Genomic DNA, 25,787 nt, shown 5'->3' with positions numbered 1-25,787 from the left:
GGAGGCAATAAAAGAGCACATCACTCTTCACTGTCAGCATACATGTAATGAGGGGAGACAATAAAAGAGCACATCACTCTCACTGTCAGCATACAGGTAATGAGGGGAGGCAATAAAAGAGCACATCACTCTTCACTGTCAGCATACATGTAATGAGGGGAGGCAATAAAAGAGCACATCACTCTTCACTGTCAGCATACAGGTAATGAGGGGAGGCAATAAAAGAGCACATCACTCCTCACTGTCAGCATACATGTAATGAGGGGAGGCAATAAAAGAGCACATCACTCTCACTGTCAGCATGTAATGAGGGGAGGCAATAAAAGAGCACATCACTCACTGTCAGCATACAGGTAATGAGGGGAGGCAATAAAAGAGCACATCACTCTTCACTGTCAGCATACAGGTAATGAGGGGAGGCAATAAAAGAGCACATCACTCTCACTGTCAGCATACAGGTAATGAGGGGAGGCAATAAAAGAGCACATCACTCTCACTGTCAGCATACAGGTAATGAGGGGAGGCAATAAAAGAGCACATCACTCTCACTGTCAGCATACAGGTAATGAGGGGAGGCAATAAAAGAGCACATCACTCTCACTGTCAGCATACAGGTAATGAGGGGAGGCAATAAAAGAGCACATCACTCTCACTGTCAGCATACAGGTAATGAGGGGAGGCAATAAAAGAGCACATCACTCTTCACTGTCAGCATACAGGTAATGAGGGGAGGCAATAAAAGAGCACATCACTCCTCACTGTCAGCATACAGGTAATGAGGGGAGGCAATAAAAGAGCACATCACTCACTGTCAGCATACATGTAATGAGGGGAGGCAATAAAAGAGCACTGTCAGCATACAGGTAATGAGGGGAGGCAATAAAAGAGCACATCACTCTACTGTCAGCATACAGGTAATGAGGGGAGGCAATAAAAGAGCACATCACTCTTCACTGTCAGCATACAGGTAATGAGGGGAGGCAATAAAAGAGCACACCACTCTACTGTCAGCATACAGGTAATGAGGGGAGGCAATAAAAGAGCACATCACTCCTCACTGTCAGCATACACGTAATAAGGGGAGGCAATAAAAGAACACATCACTCTTCACTGTCAGCATACAGGTAATGAGGGGAGGCAATAAAAGAACACATCACTCTTCACTGTCAGCATACAGGTAATGTGGGGAGGCAATAAAAGAACACACCACTTCACTGTCAGCATACAGGTAATGTGGGGAGGCAATAAAAGAGCACATCACTCCTCACTGTCAGCATACAGGTAATGAGGGGAGGCAATAGAATAGAGGCAATAAAAGAACACACCACTTCAGTTTATGAGCAGTCATCTTCACACGCAAGGACGCCCTCACATGTCACCGAGTTGAAGCAGTTCTGTAAGGAGGAATGGGCCAAAATTCCTCAAAACCGATGTGAGAGACTGACTAACAGTTACAGGAAACGCTTAGTTGAAGTCATTGCTGCTCAAGGAGTGCCACCAGTTAATAATAAAAATAATAATAATAATAATAAATAATAATAATAATAAATAATAATAATATCTGTATTTGTATATAGCGCCTTTCATAGCCTTTACAGAGGTAGGCTGTGAACTGTGCATTATATGCAGAGTCACTTAAATTGAAATTGATTTAACATCTCATCCGCAGGATGGAGCATAAAGAAGTGATGTGACTTGCTCAGGGCCAGTCAGTGGCAAAAGTGGAATGTGAACCTGTGACCTTCTGCTTACAAGCCCTGGACTTTAACCACTGGACCACACTACCTCCAAATAATTCAGCTACTGAATCTAAAGGTTCACATACTTTTTCACACATGCATATTGAATGTTGAATCATTTGTGTACAAATAAATGCTGAAAAAGTATCATGTTTTTGTGTCATTTGTTTAATCAGGTTATCTTTATCTATTTTTAGGACTTAGATTAAGATCCAATAACATTTAGGTTTGAAATATGTGAAATATGTGAAACTCCTAAGGGGTTCACAAACATTTTCTCGGCACTGTATATATGGAAAAGGGTTTGTTTTGTGTGCTTTTCGGAGTTGATGTTTGATCAAATGATTGTTTACAGACGGTCGCTCGATTGATACTTGCTGCCTGCCTGTCTTGTACGTGTCCTCTGTGTGTGACCATGGTTGGTAGCATCACATGACCCATTTGTATACTTTCTGTTTTGTGTTTAATAAATCCTGCACGCCTCTGTCTTGCAATGCGGTAACCCACACATGTGACACGAGTACCTTGTCACTATACCATTTAAATGTTAATCAATGTGAAGGAATCTTCATAAAACTATATATTGATGATCAATTCAAATCTGCCATATTGTCATTATTCTGATACAGAAAAATGCCAAACCTTATTATAGTGAACACCCTGATACCAAACATTTCTCCAGGTCCCAGGGAGGTTCGTTATAGCGAAGTTAGCGCGCGCGCACACACACACAAACACACACGTAATTTATCTTTAAATCAAGTTTCTTATGAAGGAACAGTAAGAATGGTATATTGTATGTTGGTTTAAATGAAACACTGCAATAGGTTAAACAACCTGTGAGTGGGCATTTGTTGTAATATTTACTGTGATGGCACGTTTGGTTTGTCACTTATTTGAATGTTATAATAAAGTGGATTACTGCCTAATGGCTTTGTGTTTTTGATGCAATAATTCCAATTTATTTAGTGTTTCCAGTAAGAATAATCATTTAAAACAATACAAACATAAATACAATCAAAATTAATCTATCTCTAACTACACAGTACTAGTCTCGGATAGCACCTTATATAAGCCACAAGACAAGTGTATTTGCGGTCTGTGAAACCAGACGTTAATATATGAAGTGTTTCACACACTTTTAAATGTCTATTCACATATACAGAATACTTTCTCCATGCATATCTATTTTTAAAATAAAATTATTTATAGGGTGCAGAAGTATTCCATACAGCAGTGGTACTCAAATCTGCCCATCGAGATCCATCCAATTCCAGAGTCCTAAATTAGATAATTGCCTCTTAGAAGGATCAATTAACTATTTTACAAACTTCTTGGAGTATTAACCTGGACTGGAATGGATCTCAAGGGCCATAATTGAGTACCACTGCCATACAGTGTATATGTTTAGAGATTATCTCCTTTGTGAGTTTTCTGATGTCCTTTAAAAGGATCTTAGCTGCCTTAAATTGTCCTGCGTTCAGTACAGATGTACACATTTTCTTCTGTGTGTCCCCTCCAGTGTGCTTTAAGGGGTTGGGACTGCTTAAAGCTGCTCCCACATTCACAGCAGTCATATGGTTTTCGTCTCTCCTGTGTGACATCGTTGGTGTTTCTTCAGTTGCATGTAAACTCGGAAACTCTTCCTGCAATCATTACAGTCATATGGGTTTTCTCTGGTGTGAATTCGATGATGAAGTTTAAGGCTCCTACACCGACTGAAGTTCTTTCCACATTCAGAGCAGTGATAAGGTTTCTCTCCTGCGTGAACGCGCTGGTGCACTATCAGGTCCCTGGAGGCCTTGTATCTTTACCCACATTCAGCATACCAGTACAGGCTCTCGCCTGTGTGAATTCTCTGGTGTATTTTCAGGTCTCCCGACTGCTTGAAACCTTTCCCACACTGAATACTGTGATACGGCCTCTCTCCTGTGTGGGTTCGCTGGTGTTTTTTAAGATTTCCTGGCTGCCTGAAACTCTTCCCACAATCGTAACAATAATACGGAGCTTCTCCTGTGTGAGTCCTCTGGTGGCTTCTGAAGCTCCCTAGCTGGCTGAACCTTTTCCTGCAGTCAGCACAGTGATACGGCGTCTCTCCTGTGTGAATTCGCTGGTGAACTTTCAGTTCTCCTGACGCCTTGAAGCTTTTCCCACATTCGGTACACAGGAAAAGGGCTTCTCCTGTGTGAATTCGCTGGTGTATTTTAAGGGTTCCCAATTGACTGAAACTATTCCCGCATTCAATACAGTAACAGGGTGGTCCTCCTAAGCACAACCTCTTGTTTTTCTTCACGCTTTCCAAGTCATTGAAAAATCTTACCAAATTCAGTACTGTGCAAAGAGGCCTGGTTTCTCAGTATCTTCACGTATTCTTCTCTGTGTGCCATCTGTGTGCGCTTCTCCAGATACTGGGCACCAGTAAAAGAGAAGTTGCAGTGAGGGCAGGGATGCGAGCCATGCTCTGGTTTAACATCCACTTCAGGACAGATGATAGACAGAGAAACAGAGATAGAAAAATAAATATGTTACAGCACATTTCACTCAGTTTAGCTCACATTTACACTGGATATGCCCAATGTTAAAATCAATAACCAACATTTAATCCTTACAGAATACTCTTGTAGAGCAGTTTCCCCCATTCCAAGTTTTAAAATTGGCCTGGTTGGCACAGTGCATAGGTAACAAAGCTCTGGCTTGTCTTATAAAACCAGGAATGGATCAATCTGTTTCCATTCCTGTTTGGATATTCTGAATAGTTACATTTTAACCCTCAGCAGTCCATTTATTTAGCACTTGTCAGGCGCGTCAGGTCCAATTTATTTTCACAGGCACTGTTTATTTTACATGCGCTGTTTACATTTTTTTTTTTCAGAGTAAAACGGGTTTAAAAGGCATTGAATCGCAAAAGTACATTCAGTACTGTATCTCTAGGAAGCCCCACCCCTTGTTCACTGTATTTTTCACATACCTCTTTATAGACGTGCATACTAATAAATCCTCTCCTGATCACTCATTTTATCACCAAACTCCTCAATAATGCAATCCAAGTCATTATTTTATTACTATAACAATTCAAAAAACTTTGCAAATGTCCGTGATATTCTTTGAGAGCTGGATGCATTAGCAGCTACCTCCTTTGTTATGTCCGTGTTCTCTCTGTTGTACGTGGGTCTATCAGATACATCCTTTTTTTTTGAACGGCTTCATTAGACTCCTATCGGTCTCACTCGGCCATTGTAAGGTTTTCTTGGCTTTTTCTAGAGAAAAAAATACTAGAGACCTGTGCTTTACGTCTTTTTGATGATGTTGGACGGGGTCTGACATTAGACTGGAAAGGGAAAATTGTAATGTTGGATCTGGTACGACATAGGACCGCAACGGGTTAAGTATGTGTTGCCTGGAAAAATGACGTTGTATTCAGGCTGCTACGCTGTGTTTTCAGTTGCGTAACGGCCAAAAAATGATAATAATCCTGTGAAACATTGTTGATTATTCCTTTATGTGAGAAACAGTTTTGCTTAGAATACTTGTTTCAGCTCTCAATACTCTTGAATAGGTTGGTTGTGACAGCATGTTCTTTAGTTTAGTGCGTGTAATGTATGCGACACAGAGACGAGATTGAATTTCACTGAACTTTATTAGCACAATCCCCCCTGTTGACAGAGGAGACTAGATCCTGGGTGCACCCCTGAAACACAGCGCTGTAACAAGCAACAGCGTTGCAGATCTTTACTATTACACCATAACAAGCTGGGTTAAATAAACAAATCGTTCAGACGAAGAACAGTACAGGGCGCTACGTTTAGATTTTTAACTACTGGCCCACTGAGCTACTGTTTTTACTGGCCCGGTGCAATTTTATCTAGCTGCTAGTAGAAACGCGTCTTTCTTTTATTTATTTTTTTTAATGCTGACACTTAAACCCGTTGTCATTTGCATATTAAACGTAAGGACCGTAATTAATTATGCAATGCTTGTAACAGCAACATTCTACAGTAATCACATTCTGTTTGAAATTGTTGCCAATTCTATTGCCTTGTTTTTAGCTAATGTTAAGAGATCCCTGCTTGAGCTCCTCTGTAATGACTGTACACGGCAGCTTCTGCAGCTGTTGCTAGCCAGTCGAGAAACAGCTTCCAAGAGCATGGCAAGTGCTCAAAGAAGTAATCCAAACTTGGGTAACACTGAAATGTAATTTAACGTTATGATGAATATAAAGACATTATAAATGTTAAGCAGAACAACGCAGTGACTAATAAGAAAAGGCAAGATATTTGGGAGTTGGAAAGGAGTTTCTGTGAATGAATGGAGTAACGTCAACATTTGCAATGATCATTAAAAGTATAACCAGGTATCCTTGTTTTGAATTATTTACAGGTTATTAAAAAAACAAAGTAACTTGACTTAAATTCATCTGATGTCAGCACTTGATGGCTAGTTGTAATTAGTAATGTTAAACTATTGTAATGTTGGAATTTATTTTTTATTGTTTTGGCCAGGTTACAATATTTACACTATTAAAAGTATTTTATTAATATTAGTTGTTAGAATTAAACAAATTTAGAATATTTAGGTTGCTATATGATAGGTGTTATTTTATTCTGAATACAAGACAGCAAAAAAATATTATTTGGTGGTTTGCGCAATATTATGCTACTGTTGCTTTAACTGGAAGAGATACACACTGTGACGTTGCTGTTCATTGAGTTCTGTATTTTAATTCAGTAAACAAAAGGAAAAACTTCTGCCTAAGAAAATAGGGTACTGAACGAAGAAATCTCGTCTTAGCAACTGTTTAAACACTTTGTGAACCCGGCTAAACCTTACCAGCTTACACTGTTATGATATCTGCTTGTACACACGCATTTGCTTTTTATTCTTGGGAGCGTAAGGGACCAGAGTTCGGGTAATTGAAGATGCAAAAATGTTGCACCATGTATTCAAATAGGAAACTTCACAATTTCCATCCGTAATCCTAATAATAAACACTATTAAAAAAATATTCATAATGCAAAATAATAACAATCCTTCTCAGAACGTTGTTGCCAGTGTAGCCTCTACCAAGTCAGCGCTAGTCTTGCCGAGAGATATCAAGATTGTGAATGGCATTTTTGACATGTCAGATCTCAAATCAAGAAGGTAGAGAATTGGACTGCGATCGGGACATCTTACTGTGAGACTGGAAAGCGAAATATTGAATTCACAACAAATAAAGCTGCAGTTTTATCTGCAAGTCTGGGAAAATGAAGCCAAACAAATAAAGCTGCTATTTTATCTGCAAGTCTGGGAAACTGACGCCAAACAAAGTAGTACATTACTTTTTTTCACGGTCATAATGAAGCCTCCACTCTAAATGTTCATCTTCATTTTTTTCCATAATTACTTCTTTATGATTTATTGATTTCAGCGCTTTCCTTTTGGCTTATTGTTTGATTATTTGTAGAAAACCCGATTTGTAAAAGATTTGCCATGTCGCGGGAACGAGTACCAACACAGCACTTTGGTACCCAGTCTCAGATTCTGACTATACAACAAATATGATGTGCGGCAGGAAAGTTGGGATTAGTTCATAGTTTTGTTTTTAAAAAATGGTTTGTAAATTAATGTTCAGCTTTTTGGCACACTGGTCCATGAAACGGAAGCCATATGCTCTATATATACTATACTAGTTAAATGTAACCGGCCCAGTCGGCCTGTGGCGCTTCATAACTACCGGCCAAACTGTGATCTCTACCGGCCAGTGTGATCTCATCCAGTAACACAGACTTCGAATCTACTCACTGACAACCACAGATACAGAATATTATATATGCGGACAAGTACTTCCACAAAGCACAGGCATGTGCATGGCTTGTCCTGCCTCACACTGCAGGGGGTTGTGAGGATCTCTGTTTCTTTCCCCGTCTGGCCCCGCTCCTGCTCCGCCCCCTGCTCCTCCCACCACCACGCTGTGAACAATTCATGCTGAGAACCCTGCACAGCACTTTGTATATATTTAAAGAGATTTGAATCCCAATAAGGCTCACGTCCTTTTACTTACGCGTCACAGTGCTATTGGTCAGTGGCGTTTCCTCTTGTTTAGTATCGCCTTCGTCGTCTCCAGGGCTCTCTGTTATTATGTACCCAGGACTGTCGGCCACTCCTGTCACCTCCTCCTTGACCTGAACACTCCAGTCCTCTGAGACAACACACTTCAAGGGTGCGGATAGCGGCTCGCCTGACTCGTTTGATTAAAAAAGATTCCATCTCAGAAACGTCCTTCACGCAATGCTAAAACATTCCCTGTTCAGAAACTGTGTGAGGATAAATAAGACATTCTTACAACTGGGAAAACACACAGTGGGAACTTGTTCCTTTAATGCACACTACCCTGCTGCATGTATTGGGACACCCTGTTGAGGGAGTACAGTACATGTGTGACATTACTACAAGAGACAAGTCAAGGTGTTTTGGTTTGGGAAAAATATAAGACTTATAAGGTGATATTCTGAAACCACACTTTTTGTTGATTCTGAGGACTGCATAAGAAAAACGCACTTCAGTGAACACTAACATTTAAGTGTGGTACTAATAACATACTGTGGATTCATATATTAACATCATTAAAAGGCCAGGCAGGTTTCTGAAGCAGGTGACATTACAACGAAACATGTCAAAAACTTGTTTTGAGAAAACAAGTTGACAAAGGGTGTAGGGAGTTTATTTCGCAGTTTCTTAAATGCACAGTAAGCTTGTAGACACTGTAGATACAGCAACATTCATTTTGGAATATATAGTAACAGCATCAACATACACCTACACATACATCGCCATTAAAATCGATAACATAATTACAGTGGGTTCTTTGACACGTCATATAAGAAAGGTTACGAGGAGGCCATTCGACCCATCACAGTTTAAGTGGTGTCCTGGTTATCGTAACAGTACTATGCAGTACACAAATAAGACAAACATACGATTCTGTGCAACTCCAGCCGTGTCTGAATCAGCACCACTGAACTGTGCTTGACGTTACCGTGCATGTTCCTTACCTGTACTCGCCTCGGCTTTGTCGCTTTACTTTTCGTTTATCTTCGCGTCGTGCTTTCCACCTGTCTCAAGACTGTATACGACTTTTCAGCCAAATAAATATATGAACAAAGTAAAAGCACAGAAAATAACTGAACCTGAAACGCTGCCTACATACAACTAAACACAGTTATCTGTCTCTCTTTCCGTAAAACAAACTACACGCTAACCCCCCTCCCAAAAGATTGACGAGGAGGTTGCCCAATGAAACCCTCCTTTGGAACATCGTCAGCCAATAATGTGGTCGGTTCATTGCAGTTTTTTGTTTTGGAAGGATGGGAGACAGAGTGGTCATTTGTGTTGTTTATTTTGACTGGTACAATTTTGTGTTTGGAAAAGTAACTGCCTTCTGGGCTGGGCAGCGTTTCAGGGTATAGGGAGTTCGGGTTGTGCTTTAATGTACAGCATTTGCAAGATTCTGATAAAAACAAAAACAACAACAAAAAATATATAAATGAAACGTTTTGTCAACAATTTAGTCTCCAGAACAACGTATTGTACAAGACTGGCATAATGCGACAAAAACATAACAAAATACAGTATAGTGAAGTAGCGAGCGTGTGTGCAACACATGGCATGGCAAATCACAGTGATAAAACACTAAAAGATACGGTAAAGCATGAGGAAACAAAAAGCACGAGGAGGATCAAAGCTCATTGACTACAGCTTGTTAAATGAGCTGTTTCCCGGTCAACTTGAAATTCAAAGTCATTGTCACATTTTATTTGGATTTATTCTGACTGTCCCTTGAGTTTTTATGATGCACCATATGCATACAGGCATTCTGGGTGTTTGTTTCAATCACTCACATACTGTGCTTTTCAGTGATGGCCTGTGATAAGTCTGTATTAAGGTGCTTGAGTCACTATTGGCTGGTTTCACAGACCCGGATTATTGTGTTATTTTAGGTAGGACTAGCACTAATCGAGTTCTGTGAAGTTATAATTGCCTGCAAAGTAACGTTGCACTAGATCAGCCGAAGCGTCTTTATGGAAGCAAGAGTGATCTACCACTTTGGCTCATGTTTCCCTGTGTTTTACTGGCAATACACAGCAGCTCTGTTCTTGGTGATGGCTCTTACTTAGGGAAAACACTTTAACACATGCTGCTGGTGAGAGATTTAGCACATGGACGTGCATTTATGCATTTTATTGTGAGGTGGCATTCAGACACAGAATCATGAGCAATTTCTAAAAGGACCTGGGGAATGCCAAATAAGAACAATCAAACACAATTGCATAGACAGAAAGCTGCTGACTCTCCCCTCCATCATGTGCTTTGGTGCACTGGTTATTTGGCCATGCAGCTGTGCTGTTGTTCTTTCTGCCTTTGTGGAACCTGATGGTCTCCAGGCTAATGCCATTGCAATGCAGTGGTTATAAATCCAGTGTCACAGGGCAGTCCCTGTGTCATGGTACAGAATCAAGACAAAAATAGGCACAGTACAGCACACTTCTTGAACTTTATTTACACTGCATGGATTGTACATAGATTCTCAGTGCAATATAGAAATACACTGCAATTATCCCAGGATTGGATGTGAATATAAAATAAACTAATTCAATCAAGATTAACATTCCTGGATGTGGCTAATGCATATAGTTCAGTGCCACATGAACTTCTTTGGGCAGCATTTGATTTTTTCAGCGTACCGATGACAATAACAAATTTAGTGAAAGCCTACTTTGGAGAGTTGCAATTTAGTTTTTCAACTTCAGAATTCAGCACTACATGGCAATGCCTGAAGTTGGAATAATGGCAGGGTATACCATTTCTCCACTGGCTTTTACCATGGCAATGAAAGTAATTATTAGGGCATCAAAATGGGTAGTGGGAGGAGAGCGCTTGGCTTCTGGAATGCGACTACCACAAATTCGAGCATACATGGATGACATGACAACAATGACTACAACCGTAGCCTGCACTAATCGGTTATTGGGCAAATTAACCAATAACATTGAATGGGCATGAATGCAATTCAAGCCCACTAAATCAATGAGCATATATATAATTAAAGGCAAAGTAGTAGATACAAGGTTCTACATTAATGGTGAGGCAATATCAACAGTGTCCAAGAAGCCAGTGAAAAGTCTAGGGAGATGGTACGACGGGGATCTAAAGGACACAGTTCGTGTGGGAGAAGTTAGACAACAAGCAGTGGAAGGGTTGAAGAGCATAGACAGCGGCACTTTACCAGGCAAACTGAAACTCTGGTGCTTTCAGTTTGGTCTACTGCCAAGACTGCTGTTGCCACTGACTGTGTACGAGGTTTCCTTGACAACAGTTGAGAAGCTGGAAGCTTTAATCAGTTCATACGTCAGGTTCAGTGGTCAAGAGTTGCGTCACACAGTGAAGAACTTATCTGAAGCAGCAGAATGGAGAAGCAACTGGCTGTGGTTGAGACGGAAAGATTCTGGATGGGGATCTCAAGCACAATATAAAGAAAGCAACGCTGATGTACAGGTAAGTAAGCTGGGCTGAGCTGAGTGGGGGATGGAGGGGGGTGATGCTGGGACACCAGAATCACTGTTGAGCCCTCTAGAGGTGTCGTGGGCTAGTCAACGAAACACAGAGGATGGAAGGTACCCACTTGAAGACCCCAAAATGTACCCTACTTAGCACAATCCAGACAATTGTCATGCTGATGCACTGGGGAGACCGCACTGGGTTGATCCCCGGAGCCAGCATCGCAGCCATTGTGTGTGCTGATGCGCTGGAGAGGCTAAATGAGCTGATCCCTGGAGGAGGCATTACACTTCAGCAATCGACACCAGACAGAAGGATATCTAAATAATGAGATGGAAAACAACGCAAATTGATGGAGATGCAGATGGATTACATTAGTTTACTGCAAAGCTACGTCTTAGTTGGTGCTTATCTTGATGAGAGCTGAGATCAAATACGCATGAAGTTCAACATCTACTCTCATGTAATGGAAATCTCAATCATGAGCATAACAACATTCACAATAGAGCTTTATCTTTTCATGTTCCAGACTTTATTTTCATGTTGACTCTGAAAGCTGTTTTGCCTGGCACAGAACTATTAGTTAACGGTAACCACCTGGCTCCCTGTCCATGCTCACTTCCTGTACTGTAGGTGTTAAAACCCAGCAAACTGCACAACCAGACTCAATGCTGAATCTGTGTTGTGTCAGTTCGATGTCTATTGCATTGCCGCTCTAAATTTTGTGAACAGGGTAAAAAGACCTCATCATTAAATGTATGGGATTTTATTTTGAAGCAAATGCAAGACAAGGGCAAATTTCTAAGACAAATAAAATGTTTTATAGCAGATTTAACAGGAGCTTGAACCGGAGTACTTGCTTCCTCCAGTGTTGTGCAAAGAATATTAAGACAGAGAGGGTAATAAACTTACTGTATGTGATCATTTAACATTTACATTAAGTGTATAAACAGTTCAAGAGAAAAGTACTGTATGTAAGAAGGAAGTATGTTGAGCCTAATGGCTTTATCTTCTTCCTAAAATTGCATATTTTTGTATTTTGCAACAGGATGCAGTGGGCATTTCTGCATTACAGTTGGACACAGAGTTCCATGTGTTTGACCAGAGGGACAATAGTCACCAAACGAACATCAGCATCTAAAGCTGAGAGCATGTTATAAAAGTTACATACCAACAAATGCAGGTGAATCACCCCAACACTGCTGACCACACTTCTAACACAGTTACATTTTTCTCTTTTAAATCACTTATTATTTTTGGTTCTACTGTACATGCTTTAAGAAAAAAACAACTGTGATTTTTATTTTACCAAATATTATACAGAAAAACTCCATACAATTCTAGCGCCCCACGAGTGGAGTCTGAAGTGAATGACGGGGGACAGTGTGGATCACTTGAAGACTGTGGCCTTCCAACAGCTGGTCCACAGAGATTAAGGGTCGAGGCACATTGGGGAGGATGGGCCTCAGAACATTTGCTTGGTCATCTCTGCCTTCCTGTGTGGACCCTTTCCACGAACCTCGTCTGGCACCATTGGGCTCTCGAAGCATCACTCCCGGGGACAGCTCCATGCTCTCTAAGAGCAGACTGGCCATTGTGGACAAGTGGCCATGTGGAACCTGCCGTTCTTCCTTATATAAAGACTTAGAGGCCTGGGGCTCAGCCAACCCACAGAGGGAAATTTGCTTTCTGGTGCTTTTGGTCACTGTCCGATCTGGTCGCGCCCCAGCTTCTCTGGCTCTCTGTGCCTCGGATTTGTCTTTCCCCCGAACGGTCCTGCGCAGCGCACCCCACCCAGCTTTGATAGCTGCTAGCCTTATTTGCTCGGCCTCCACCTCAGGGTCCACCAGCTCGACCCTCGGCCTCACAAGGTGCCTGGGTAGCCGTGCTGGCTCCAGCCTGCGCACTGCGGTGACGTTGCCGGCCTCATCGTAGGTAATGTTATTACTCTGTGCCGGCCGGCTCGCCTGGATCTTCAGAAGGTTGTGAAAGGCAGCAGGGATCAGTTTGGGTGAGTCTTGCTCAGAGGGGAGAGATTGGGAGAGTTGCTGGATCAGCAGATCCCTCTCAGAGTGCTCCAGAGGTTTGGTGACGTTACGTAGGCCGGCCGACGGCAGAGCCCCACGGTGGGGCTTGTACTTCCTTTTTGCCTTCTGCTCTTTGGGAGGTGGAGTGGGGTTATGGGGGAGATTTGTTTTTTTGGGTGCAGGTTGTTCTTTTTTCTCCCTTTTGATCTCAGAGGTCTGTTTTCTTTGAGTCAGATCCGAATCCTTGATTTCTTTCTGTCTGGATTTACTCTGTTCCTGCTGTGTGTCAGTTTCTGGCTGGTGTTGCATAGGTTGTGTGTTCTCTTTAGCAGGAGGCTCAGTCAGCTTCTACAGAGAAGGTTAGATGATGTTTCATTTTAATTTACAGCTCAACACCAGTATAATGACAATTGTTTAGTTTTCAAGGTTTAAATTTATTTGTAAATTCTCTGTAAGTATACCCTTACTTTGTAAATTCATTAACAGGTATACCCTATCACTTTTTGGAATAACTAACAACAATAACAGTTCTGAACGAAGATAAAGAAACTGTTGTGTAGCACGCAAGCACAAAATGACTACTGCTTTACACTCTACAGAGACTGCACTTAAGTAGTGGCTACATAAACCAGCTGTACAATTGTGTTCTGTAAAATACATTTTTGGCTGTGTGGGAATGTGCTATATAAATGTCAGTTCTATTCCAATAGCTTGCAGAGATCTTACAAAGTTGTTATATCTTATATGAACAGAAATAAGGATATTGTCAAATAATGTAATCAACAAGGTTAGGCCTTGCACTACTGTAATAACTACAGTTAAGAAATGAAGAGCAGTGCACCTGTTTGTCTGTCCCACGTGGTGTCAGTCCTGTGTGCACAACAGGAACGGACCCCTGTGCCCAGGAATCCGTGCCACACGGCGAGGGCTCCTCATCTTCCTCCCAGGTGGGGTCACACTGCACAGACTCTTCCCCCTTATCTCGGGCCAGGAAGCGCCACTCCACAATCTGAACCATTGCATCTCTTGCCTGCATCACCGTGAAGGGTATCAGCTGGAGGGAAGAAGAAAAGAGTGAGGCACATTTAGAATTTCACATTACAGTCGGTAAGCAGGTATCGCAGCTGCATTGTGTATCAGACAGTAATTAAATGTGTGCCTGCTCACTTGCTTCTTTAGGTAGGCTCTGTAACACTCCTCCATCACTCGGGCCATCAAGACATCAAAGATCTCCGCAACCGCTTCCTCCCCCTCCTCCTGCGCCACCATGGTGACCCAGTCGGCCTCGGTGAGTCGCCCCTGGACAACATCAGGGGGCGCTGTTTGACCAACAGCCTGGGAAACAGACACAGAGGTGGTACGGGATTTCTCCGCCCGGGATTTGGACGTCGCTGAGCGGGACATGATGTGTAGCTGTCTGGAAAACAAGCCAAACCGGAGGGATAGCTCTGACAAATAAAGCAGACGTCTCCATTAGCCTTTCCTTTGAATTAGAATATATCTTAGAAAACATTGCTAAACATTTATCGAAAAACTGTTTACAATAACAATACATTCCCCTTGGTATAATGTGTTTTATAAGGAAAAAAAGTATTTGACAATGTTAAAAATGAATGAAAAAACATTTGTGTTGTATCATTTAGTGATATAAAGAATCGAATTATATGTATTGGAAATAAATACCCAACCAAACTACAGTTACTGCATTTAACGTACCTAAATATTGTTTCCAAGAGAATTCCCACTCCAATTCCAGGTGCTTAACAGTGTCAAATATCCTCTGTTTTTTTTTTTCAATGTATTTGTATCTGTTTCAACGCTTCGCTGTTCTGGTTACAATTTAAGTGCAGAGACGGACGGGGGTTGTTGTCAATGGTTGCATAGCAACTCATCAAACGCACGCCTAGTAATGACGTTTAGCACTTTGTTTTTGGTGACGTCGTCGAAAGCTGTGCTGTCGCTATGGCTGCAGACGATGCCAAATGTATTTGCAGATGAAGAAGGAATACAACATACTTAAACACACGCAATTACAGAAACAGCAATTACTATCGCAGTGAAAGACACGGCTGATTGATTTATAGAAGGGTGTTTGCTGTACCTTGATTAGGTAACCTGTCGAGTAAAGCAACACTATAGACTGCTGGTAAAAGGTAAGTTAACCAGATGCATTTATATGTCAGAGTTGCGTACTGATATATATATATATATATATATATATATATATATATATATATATATATATATATAGAGAGAGAGAGAGAGAGAGAGAGAGAGAGAGAGAGAGAGATAGATAGATAGAGTGGCTTGCAAAAGTATTCAGACCCCTGACCAATTCTCTCATATTACTGTATTACAAATGGTACATTGAAATTTCGTTCTGTTTGATATTTTATTTTTAAACACTCAAACTCAGAATCAATTATTATAAGGTGACATTGGTTTTATGTTGGGAAATATTTTGAAGAAAAATAAAAAACTGAAATATCTTGCTTGCATAAGTATTCAACCCCTGTGCTGTGGAAGCTCCCAGTTTGCACCAATGAAAGAAATTGCCCTAACAAGGACACAATTACCTTACCATTGGCCTCCACCTGTGAACCATTAAAGTTGCTGTCACATTTTCTGGATAAAAACCCCACTGTTGAAGGATCATTGGTAAGGCTGTGAATCTGAAGGAAAATGAAGACCAAAGAGCATTCTGCAGAAGTTAGAGATAAAGTAATACAAACGCATAGATTAGGGAATGGGTACAAAATAATATCCAAGTGTTTGGATATCCCAGTGAGCTCAGTTGGATCAATAATCAGGAAGTGGAAGCTGCATCACACCACCCAGGCACTGCCAAGAAAAGGCTGTCCCTCAAAACTCAACACTCAAACAAGAAAGAGACTTGTGAGAGAAGCCACAGAGAGGCCAACAATCACTTTGAAGGAGCTACAGTGTTCAGTGGCTGGGAGTGGAGTAATGATGCACCAGTCAACCATATCGAGAGCTCTGCATAACACTGGCCTGTATGGGAGGGTGGCAAGAAAGAAGCTGTTACTCAAAAAGTACCATCTGAAAGCACGTCTGGAGTTTGCCAGAAAGCATGAGAGTGACCCAGCTGCGATGTGGGAAAAGGTTTTGTGGTCAGATGAGACCAAGATAGAGCTTTTTGGCCAAAACTCAAAGTGCTATGTGTGGCGCAAACCTAACACTGCCCATGCCTCAAGACACACCATCCCTACAGTGAAGTATGGTGGTGGCAGCATCATGCTGTGGGGATGCTTCTCATCAGCATGGACTGGGCATCTTGTTACAATTGAAGGAAGAATGGATGGAGCAAAATACAGGAAAATACTGCAAGAGAATCTGCTTCAGTCTGCTAAAAAACTGAAGCTTGGGAGGAAATTCACCTTTCAGCAGGACAATGATCCCAAGCACAAGGACAAAGCAATACTGGAGTGGCTCAAGAACAAAAAGGTGAATGTCCTACAGTGGCCCAGTCAAAGTCCTGATCTCAATCCCATTGAGAATCTGTGACACTATTTGAAAATTGCAGTCCACAAGCGTCGTCCAACCAACCTGAACAACCTGGAGCAAATCTGCCAAGAAGACTGGACCAATATCACTCCGACACTGTGTGCAAAGCTGGTACGTACTTACCCCAAAAGACTTAAAGCTGTTATTGCAGCGAAAGGTGGCTCTACCAAATATTAATGTGTGGGGGTTGAATACTTATGCAAGATATTTCAATTTTTTATTTTTCTTAAAAATATTTCCCAACATAAAACCAATGTCACCTTACAATAATTGATTTTGAGTTTAAGTGTTTTAAAATCAAATATCGAAAAGAACGAAATTTCAATGTACCATTTATAATTCAGTAATATGAGAGAATTGGTCAGGGATCTGAATACTTTTGCAAGCCACTGTATATATATATAAGTATATATATATATATATAGAGAGAGAGAGAGAGAGAGAGAGAGAGAGAGAGAGAGAGAGAGAGAGAGCGAGAGAGAGCGAGAGCGAGCCTGGATGCGGATTTGTACTTGGCTGCACAGAATCTTTGCTGTTCAGATGGTATTCCGTGTTGTCATTTTGCTACAGCCTCAGGAACAATACCTATGTATAAGGAACGTATATCACATCACACGAGAATGAGTGTATGCTGCTAGTAGAAGAGACCTACTGCTTGCTCTACTGTAAAGCTAGCCGCCCAACCAAGGCTCAGGTTTCGATCATACACTCTGCTGCTTCTTGTTTTCTTGACCCAAAACTGTCATGGAATAACGGGGGTCTGTTTTCATTATGTAGAAAGTGACGGCTCTTAAAACCATCACACAGAGATGCTTAAAGTGTTGCCTTCGATTCATTACTAAGCAGTTGTATGCAAAAAAAAAAAAAAAAAAAAAAAAAATTGCGATGAAACCCTGTACTGTCAAAAACTGTTTCCAGGCAACATTCTTTTTTTATGCTACTGCAACATATCCCATATGTTGGTTTCAGTGTTTGGGCCATATTACTGTTAATAAATAAATCAATAAATCCCAGAGACTTGCCCTGCAAGGGTTAAGTGCCGTATACACCCTCCCCTGCCCTCTAACCCTTGTGTGTCTGCCCAGCCCTGCTGCTGCTGCAGCATGTATTGCAGGGAGAAGAGCATACAAATGAAGAGCAGTGCCTCGGCGCTCCTCAACAACCTGAGCGTGCTGCCCATCGCAGAGAAGTGCCTCACCTACTTCACAGTGGTGCACTGCAACGTGGTGAACATGGTGAGCGCCTCGGGGGACGGACTCAACTTTTCACACCGCCAGCTGCAGTCCAAGGAGGGCAGCATTGCCGCCAGCTCTTCCCTTATCATACAGGTGCTGCTGTACTGGGGTTTCTCATTAATGGAAAGAGGGCAGCTCCTCCTTCGTATAGGTGCTGCTGTACTGGGGTCTCTCATTAATGGAAAGAGGGCAGCTCCTCCTTCATGCAGGTGCTGCTGTAATGGGGTCTCTTATTAATGGAAAGAGGGCAGCTCTTTCCTCATCATACAGGTGCTGCTGAACTGGGGTCTCTTAGTAATGGAAAGAGGGCAGCTCCTCCTTCATACAGGTGCTGCTGTACTGGGGTCTCTTATTAATGGAAAGAGGGCAGCTCCTCCCTCATACAGGTGCTGCTGTACTGGGGTCTCATTAATGGAAAGAGGGCAGCTCTCTCCTCATCATACAGGTGCTGCTGTACTGGGGTCTCTCATTAATGGAAAGAGGGCAGCTCCTCCCTCATACAGGTGCTGCTGTACTGGGGTCTCATTAATGGAAAGAGGGCAGCTCTCTCCTCATCATACAGGTGCTGCTGTACTGGGGTCTCTTATTAGTGGAAAGAGGGCAGCTCTCTCCTCATCATACAGGTGCTGCTGTACTGGGGTCTCTTATTAATGGAAAGAGGGCAGCTCTCTCCTCATCATACAGGTGCTGCTGTACTGGGGTCTCTCATTAATGGAAAGAGGGCAGCTCCTCCCTCATACAGGTGCTGCTGTACTGGGGTCTCATTAATGGAAAGAGGGCAGCTCTTTCCTCATCATACAGGTGCTGCTGTAATGGGGTCTCTCATTAATGGAAGGGTGGGGGGGTTAGCCAAGCTGTTTTGGCTTAATACACAGGTCTCTTTTTTTGGATAAGCGCTTAGGGGTTTTCATGAAGAAGGCAGAACAATACAGAGCCCCCTTAAAATAACACTCCTGGCTTTGGTTCATAGGAATGAGATTTTTCTTGGCTCTCCGTACCAAATAAAAAAAGACGTTCATGTCACTAAGTACCAAGCTGCGTTTGTGAAAAGCCAAAATTCTACTGGTATAGAGAACTGGTCACTTTTGTAAAGGTTTTTGTACCAGTTAAAAGTTTTAAGTTAAGTTTTTTTTTTTTTTCCGCAGTGGAATAAAACAAAAAGTGTTTCTGTGTTCTAGGCGTCCTGGTGTGTGCTGCCGTCTCGAGTTCTGCTGGTTCTCACGTCACAGAAGGGAATCCAGGTGAGGGACCTTTGCTGCTGAACAAAGTCCTACTGTATTATTAGGCAGACTGGGTTGGCCAGAGAGAAGCCCCTGTTACTGATGTTAAACTCTCAAACCCTTCAAGACCTGCAAAAACAGGGCTGTGTTTTAATGATCTAAACACCTTATTTTTGCATCCTCATTAACTTTTTTATTGGTCTATAGATCACCCCTGGGGAAAAGCCCTGGTGGGTTAATATAAAGTTAAAGAGTGGCGGCCTGTTTAGATCGTTAAAATAGAGCCCAATGTAACCTGGAGTTAACATCTTCAGGTTTCTGGTCAGTGTTTACTCATAACTGCTATAACACAATGGGAATAGACAGCATTACCACTTACTTCAGGAGGCCAAGACTAGACTACACATTTTTGCTTTTACCATACTCTCATGAAAAATATGGTATAGTAGTAAAAGCATAGCATTACGAAGTGGAATGAAGCACAGTGAGAGCATGCTAAAGCACAGGTAAACATTGTATGCAAAAACTATGTAAACTGCATCGTATAACCACAGGATAACTAAATAATTTACCATGGTAAACTCTTATATGGGTAAATAAGATTGTATTCTTCACATTGGAGATTTAAACAGCTGCAGGTAATGTTGCATTGACTGGAACTATTAAATAGATCTACTTGTCTTTTGAAGATGTACGAGTCCGATGGCTTCATCATGGTGTATTGGCATGCCCTGGACATCCCTGAGACCCCTTCAGGTACTGTACTGTCACTAGGGACACCACTTTCTGATTAGCATGGACAGCGACATTTACCCTTCTGATCTGTGTCCTAGAACTGTAAGGGAGGACGCACAAGTCACAAGGGGACAGTTGTAAAGGGGTTATTAAAGAGTTTAAAATCACTCTGCTGTGTCTCTGTTTGTCTCTACTTCCCGACCCCAGCATGGCTACATTGCTACCTACCATTCTTTATTGTCTGCTTTTAAGAAGCCTGCAACTAAATGGCAGGTTGAGTTCAGGTCAAGAGTGACGTGCGTCATCACCATGCCTGTCTGTAACAGCTGTGCTTGTCCTGTATCTTTCTTTGCAATTAATATAAAATACTACTACTACTAAATAAGAATAAGAATACGAATAAGGAAGAAATTAATCCCTGATTTCCCTTTACTTTGTAGCCGAGGCAGTGTTTGCTCGTGGAAATGTAGCAGCCACTATGCTCGGACACTACATCTGTGTGGGTGAGTTATTTCAAAAGAAAACTTACATGTGATCTTGTGACTGTTCCCTGAATCATTATATTTAGTTTTGGTTAACTTTGTTCGATTCTGGTGTTAAAGGGAGATGTTTATTTCTTTATTTCAAAGGCTTCTGCTTTGGATCTTAGTTTGTAGTTTAGTTTTGCTTTCAGCTCAGTGGTACACGCATTGCATTGCCCTATCTACAGTCAGTCTCACTCTCTCATGCTGTGTGTCTCTCCTCAGGCACCTCCTCTGGCTCTGTCCTGGTGTTTAAAATACCAGACAAGGGGGCCAACATCATCCTATCCGAGGTGCTGGAGGAGCACAGGGATCCCATCACAGACATCACCACAGAGACCTCCCGCAGCAAGGTCATTGAGCAGACCTATTTGTATTTTTATTATAGCTGCCCCCACTAGTTATCATAGTAAAAGCACAACAAAGTTGAATTGTGGTAAAGCATAGGTGAGCATTGTCAAGCCCAGAGAGTTATGGTAAAGCATATTAAGAAAGCATGGCAAACCAGGATAAACTTCAGTAAATGAAAAATTATAGCAATGGGAAAAGTGTTCAATTACCAAGCAAATTTACCTTGGTGAGCTTTTGTAAGGGGAACCTGAGAGTCTGTTCAAAGTCTTTGGAATATCCCATGATTTAAATTATAATAATAAAATAAAAAATCATTATTATCAATATAACATGAAAAAGAATATAAGCAATTGAACATGAATATAAGCAATGGATTTTATGATATTGTGTGCAGTGTACTTGTTGTTTTTCTCTGAAGATCCCAATCTCACACATGTGTCCCAATGTGGGCTGTGGCACTGATCTGCATGTGTCTCTCTGCGTCCCCAGGAATATATTGCTGACATGGTCAGTGCAGACGACTCCGGCTTGCTTTGTATCTGGAAAGCAGGAGAAGATTTTAAACTGCTGAACAAGATCCCTGCTTATGGGTGAGACAGATCCCCTTGCTCTCAGTATTCAGTCAATTTGTGTCACCTGGGTTCCAGTAAAGTTTGGACTTCCACTTCTCCTGTGGAGAAGAGAGCTGTACAGCCTCTTCACCCTCCTAAAACATTTATTGTAAATCTTCTATGTGGACCAGGACACCCCAGTCAAATTTCACATGTATAAAATCTTGGAACGAGTGTTTATGAATAAGTTGCTGGACCCATTAAGAATTTCAGTCTAGTTTTAAGCATTCTCACAGTATTGAAATTGCATTGGTAAGGGAAACACTGGTTACTGTATTGGTTTATTAGGGAATGTCCAGAGCTGGTTTAGATCTTAACTTTGAATGTATAGTTGCTTTCTGGTGGTATTACATTTACTTGAGAGTGTTGACATCATCAGACTGTGCTCTAAGCTGTCAACGAGACACTAAGTCTGTGTCTGTTCTGATAGTTACAACAGGACTATAGCATCATATAAATATCTGACAAATGCACTTTTGTATAACAAGTAAAACTAGAATAGTAAAACAGACGGTGCCAACAGTTAACTGATCCGCCTCTTCTCTCTCTGTGTCCAGGTGCTCCTGCTCCTCGATAAAGCTGTGGTCTGGGATTGTTATTGCGGGGTACGGCAGTGGGCAGATCCGACTCTACGATGCCCTGTCAGGCGTGGTGCACGTGGAGGTGAACGCACACGCGCGCTGGATCTACGCACTGGATATCACACCGGACTCGGACAAGGTAGGCAGACTGCGTGCTCCGTTATCTCAGTCTGTCCAGAACAGCAAAATCCAGCACAGTGAGCAGTGATTGAAAACTGGAGCTGTAATACTTTGCTGTCTGTTTATTGCATTCTGCCATTATCCATTCTTATCAAAAACACTCAATAGTCTAAATGTTTGTCGGTTCATTTTTAGTATTGCGACTTACTTCTTATAAAGGCTTGGTTATCAACCCTTCTGCAGCTAACTGATCCCTTCCCCTGTGACAATCACTCTGTAACTCTCACACGTAGCTGCTGTCCGGAGCAGAGGACTCGCTGGTACGAATCTGGAAGCTGAGCAAGTCCCCTGAGTCGCACTCTGTTGAGGTAACGTTCTGCTGCATCTCCTGTGAAACACTGTTCTTGTTATTGCACTGGCTGCACCAGACATGTGGTAGGACTGCACACATGATCAAGGGACTTGACTAAGGGATTAATGGGTTATTGTTTGAAAACATCTTGAACTTCTGCCACAAATCTTACCTGTTTTGTACTTCCATTAGTTCGCTCAATGTGCAGTTTTGAAAGAAGCGCACGTTATAGCACACATGTATTTTCATTTTAAAACATGGTATCTGGTACTGCTAAAATGTGGGCTTCTTTCAAAGCTGCACATTTGAGACCTACAGTATATAATGAATGGATGTGTGTGGCAAGGGACATTTATGGGACTATTTTGTTAGCTACAATCACTTTAAGCTCTTACCTGATTGCCTTCCCCTGTAAGCATGTCATATTGTGATAGTGGGAGCGACCCACAAGAAGGAATTAGGGGACACATCAGCGGGCTAAACAGAACTCCCAAATTCCAATGAACAGGGTGTTATTAGCGGTTCATGTGAAGCATTGGAGTACAAGCCAGTGTAGTTTCTGAAGTCATTTTGGAGAGCTTGTAGAAAAGTTGTTTTTTTTTGTTATCCCTTCCTGCACATCGAGCACCAGCACACCGAGTGTGTCACCGACATCCAGATCTGTGGAGCAAAGTTTTGTGACCCTGAGGGGAGCGCCTTCGCTCTCACCGGATACGACCTGTGCGAGATCATCCGCTTCACTCTGGTGTAGGGCCTGTGAGTGAGGAAGGAGCACGAACCCACAACACAGAGATCAAGACAGGAGCATCTGCTACCATCACAGTTTGTGTGTGTGTGTGTGTGTGTGTGTGTGTGTGTGTGTGTGTGTGTGTGTGTGTGTGTGTCTTCATTTATATTGCTTATGGGGTCAAAGTTGGGAAGATCTGATAAAACCTACCTTATGAGGACATTGTACATGCCCATATAATGTTTAAACATAACCATCTTTATATATATATATATATATATATATATATATATATATATATATATATATATATATATATATATATTTGCTCAAAGAGCCAGCTGCCCAACATTTCGATATGTTGTACAATGGTCTTGGTACTGTAGGATTAGCTGCAGTGGAGATATTTAATTTGCAATTTGTATCCTTGTATGAGCAAACTCCTTTCCTTTAGCCTGCTCATTAGAAAGACTTGCTCATCAACACTCCCTGTTGGTCTCTTTCAATTAGGAGACAATATGATGGTCTCTCTACTAAAACCCTAAATGCAGTCTCTTTGGTGGTTTATAGAGCTTATGTTTTATGTAGACTTGCTCTACGTTTTATAAAAAACAATGGTCATGTTCCACTGATATGGTCCTTACATGAAGCCGGTCTTACTTGCACTGCCCCTCTGTTGTGATTGATCAGTGTTTGCGGATCAAGGGTAGGTTTTTTAAGCAGTGGTCGTACTACAGCAACCTTGAAAGACTCAGGAACAGTGCCAGATGAGAGAGAGCTATTAATTATATTTAAGATGGTGTTATTTATTTTAGAAAAAAATATCCTTGAGCAATTTAATAGGAATGGAATCCGAATTGCTTGTGGTGGTTTTAGTCTTACCAATTGGGTCAGTAAGATCTGATTGATTGATTAAAATGAAAGACTCAAAGGTGTGGTCTGATAAAGCAGAACCCGGGCAAATCACTGTGTCTTTACTGCTGAGTGGCTGGTTTGAGTTGTCAATACTATTAGAAATCTGATTTCTTATATCATTGTTTTTTTTGTTTTTGTTGAAATGGTTAATAAAATCATTGCTGCTAGCTGAAGGTGGTGCACCCAGAGAGCGTTCTGTCTGTTGATTGGTTAGTTTGGCTATTGTCTTGAATAGGAAACTGGGATTTTCTATTTGCTTCAATTAGGTTTGAGTAATAAGATGATCTTGCTGAAGACAAGGGTGCCTTGTATTTCAGAATATTATCTTTCCAAGTGAGAAGAATGACTTGTAGTTTGGTATCTTTCTATTTGCGTTCTAGTTTTCTGCATGCACGTTTAAGTGACGTGTAATTTCATTGAACCATGAAGAAAATCTTCGTCACAGTAATTCTTTTGGTTTTAATAGGGGCTATAGTATAAAAATAGTGCTCAAAGTGGTATTTTAGAAACCCACCAGCATATCCCCTGATTCTGCCTGGATGGGCGCTTGAGTAGGCAGTGCTCCCAGAAATAAATCAGTAATTTGTGAGTTATGAGGGCGCACTTTAACAAAGCACACTGATTTTTTAATAGAGCTAGGCAGTGATAATTCAAAAAGAATGGCTGAGTGGTCAGAGAGTGCAAGATCTAAAATTATTAGATTTTGAATATTTACACCACAAGTGAGAATTAAATCTAAAGTATGACCATGAATATGGGTGGGACCAATAACATGTTGGGAAAACCCAAATTAATCTATCAGTGACCTAAAAGTCCTAGCAAAGGGATCTAGAGGTACATCAATATGTATATTAAAATCACTCAACATTAAAATTCTATCAAGCTTAACCGTCATTGTAGATAATAATTCAGCAAATTCAGAGACAAAAAGAGAATTTGGTCTGGATGGTCGGTAGATTACTATGATGTAGATAGACTGAGTTTTTTTTTTTTTTTTTTACAGACGCATAAGTAGTTTGAAAGATGTATAACCATCAGCATTCTCTAGGTAAAAACAGAGTTCTTCACCAAAAATAGTAGCAATGCCACCACCCCGGCCTTGTTTACGCGCCTTCTGGTAGAAGGAGAAACCGGACAGACAGTCTCGGCCTGTTTCAGCCATGTGTTAACCAGAGCCAGGATGTCTGTTTCCAATTCCGGAATAAAAGGTCAGTTCTGAATGTGCTGTATATAAAAAACATTTGATTGAGTGACTGGGTGTGGGACTAGTGTGACTGTCGAACCCTGCGCACAGTATGTGAGAATATAATGTGTGCAGCAGCCTGATTTTACACCCCAGCATCTGCTGCATCATGTATTCTAAACACAAGCTGTGGTAGCCAGGAGAAAAAAAAAAAAAAGAAAAACATTCCCAGCATTTTCATGTTGGGGTGAAGTTGTAATGAGTTTGGCATCTCAGCCCGGTTCAAAGACTAACGCCTTACCATTAAACTGAAGAGCAAGCCGTGTGGTGCAGCGGCACGTACAGGTCCCATGCGGATGTGTGTTATTATCTCAGCAGCCGCTAGCAGGAGATTCAGTACAGAGTCTTTAA

The 25,787-nt window shown here is 41.5% G+C and overlaps 2 protein-coding genes and 1 long non-coding RNA gene across 6 annotated transcripts; 1 reads left to right on the top strand and 2 right to left on the bottom strand.

Moving 5' to 3' along the window:
* Positions 1 to 2,604: 2,604 nt before the first annotated feature.
* LOC121306944 lies at positions 2,605 to 8,938 on the bottom strand. Its single transcript, XR_005948255.1, has 3 exons — positions 8,771 to 8,938; positions 7,780 to 8,032; positions 2,605 to 4,215 (listed from the first exon to the last, which is right to left on the bottom strand). It is a non-coding gene; the product is annotated as an uncharacterized LOC121306944 (long non-coding RNA).
* Positions 8,939 to 11,551: 2,613 nt separating this feature from the next.
* Positions 11,552 to 15,173, bottom strand: LOC121306905 (uncharacterized protein C2orf81 homolog). 3 transcript variants are annotated; one of them, XM_041238936.1, is made up of 5 exons: positions 15,017 to 15,173; positions 14,468 to 14,748; positions 14,142 to 14,354; positions 12,610 to 13,648; positions 11,552 to 11,593 (listed from the first exon to the last, which is right to left on the bottom strand). In XM_041238936.1, exons 2-4 carry the CDS (start codon positions 14,702 to 14,704, stop codon positions 12,614 to 12,616), a joined length of 1,485 nt encoding a protein of 494 aa, XP_041094870.1. In that variant the 5' UTR covers positions 14,705 to 14,748; positions 15,017 to 15,173; the 3' UTR covers positions 11,552 to 11,593; positions 12,610 to 12,613. The 3 variants fall into 3 exon arrangements, with proteins under 3 accessions (XP_041094870.1, XP_041094863.1, XP_041094877.1); XM_041238929.1 differs by lacking the exon at positions 11,552 to 11,593 and having other exon boundaries at positions 11,686 to 13,648; XM_041238943.1 differs by lacking the exon at positions 11,552 to 11,593 and having other exon boundaries at positions 11,686 to 13,648; positions 14,468 to 14,717.
* Position 15,174: 1 nt separating this feature from the next.
* Positions 15,175 to 23,542, top strand: LOC121306926 (WD repeat-containing protein 54-like). 2 transcript variants are annotated; one of them, XM_041238955.1, is made up of 9 exons: positions 15,175 to 15,453; positions 17,911 to 18,153; positions 19,239 to 19,301; positions 19,970 to 20,036; positions 20,456 to 20,518; positions 20,762 to 20,889; positions 21,377 to 21,477; positions 22,056 to 22,218; positions 22,493 to 22,778. In XM_041238955.1, the coding sequence occupies exons 2-9, from the start codon at positions 17,929 to 17,931 to the stop codon at positions 22,667 to 22,669; spliced, it is 987 nt and encodes a 328-aa protein (XP_041094889.1). In that variant the 5' UTR covers positions 15,175 to 15,453; positions 17,911 to 17,928; the 3' UTR covers positions 22,670 to 22,778. The 2 variants fall into 2 exon arrangements, with proteins under 2 accessions (XP_041094889.1, XP_041094896.1); XM_041238962.1 differs by lacking the exon at positions 15,175 to 15,453 and adding an exon at positions 23,177 to 23,542 and having other exon boundaries at positions 17,325 to 18,153; positions 22,493 to 22,567.
* Positions 23,543 to 25,787: the final 2,245 nt, after the last annotated feature.

Source organism: Polyodon spathula, chromosome 2, assembly GCF_017654505.1.
Source record: "Polyodon spathula isolate WHYD16114869_AA chromosome 2, ASM1765450v1, whole genome shotgun sequence".
Taxonomy (NCBI): domain Eukaryota; kingdom Metazoa; phylum Chordata; class Actinopteri; order Acipenseriformes; family Polyodontidae; genus Polyodon; species Polyodon spathula.
Note: the sequence above shows the minus strand (reverse complement) of the source record. Positions and strands in the feature narration are given on the sequence as shown.

Bases quoted from the DNA above. Each gene is read 5' to 3' on its own strand.
- LOC121306905 (XM_041238936.1), bottom strand. From the start codon at position 14,704: ATGTCCCGCTCAGCGACGTCCAAATCCCGGGCGGAGAAATCCCGTACC. The intron at 14,355-14,467 runs GTGAGCAGGCAC...TCTTCCCTCCAG, and splicing joins GAGCCTACCTAAAGAAGCAA to CTGATACCCTTCACGGTGAT. The intron at 13,649-14,141 runs GTGCACTGCTCT...CCTTCTCTGTAG, and splicing joins CACGTGGGACAGACAAACAG to AAGCTGACTGAGCCTCCTGC.
- LOC121306926 (XM_041238962.1), top strand. From the start codon at position 17,929: ATGTATTGCAGGGAGAAGAGCATACAAATGAAGAGCAGTGCCTCGGCG. The intron at 18,154-19,238 runs GTGCTGCTGTAC...TCTGTGTTCTAG, and splicing joins GCTCTTCCCTTATCATACAG to GCGTCCTGGTGTGTGCTGCC. The intron at 21,478-22,055 runs GTGAGACAGATC...CTCTGTGTCCAG, and splicing joins AACAAGATCCCTGCTTATGG to GTGCTCCTGCTCCTCGATAA.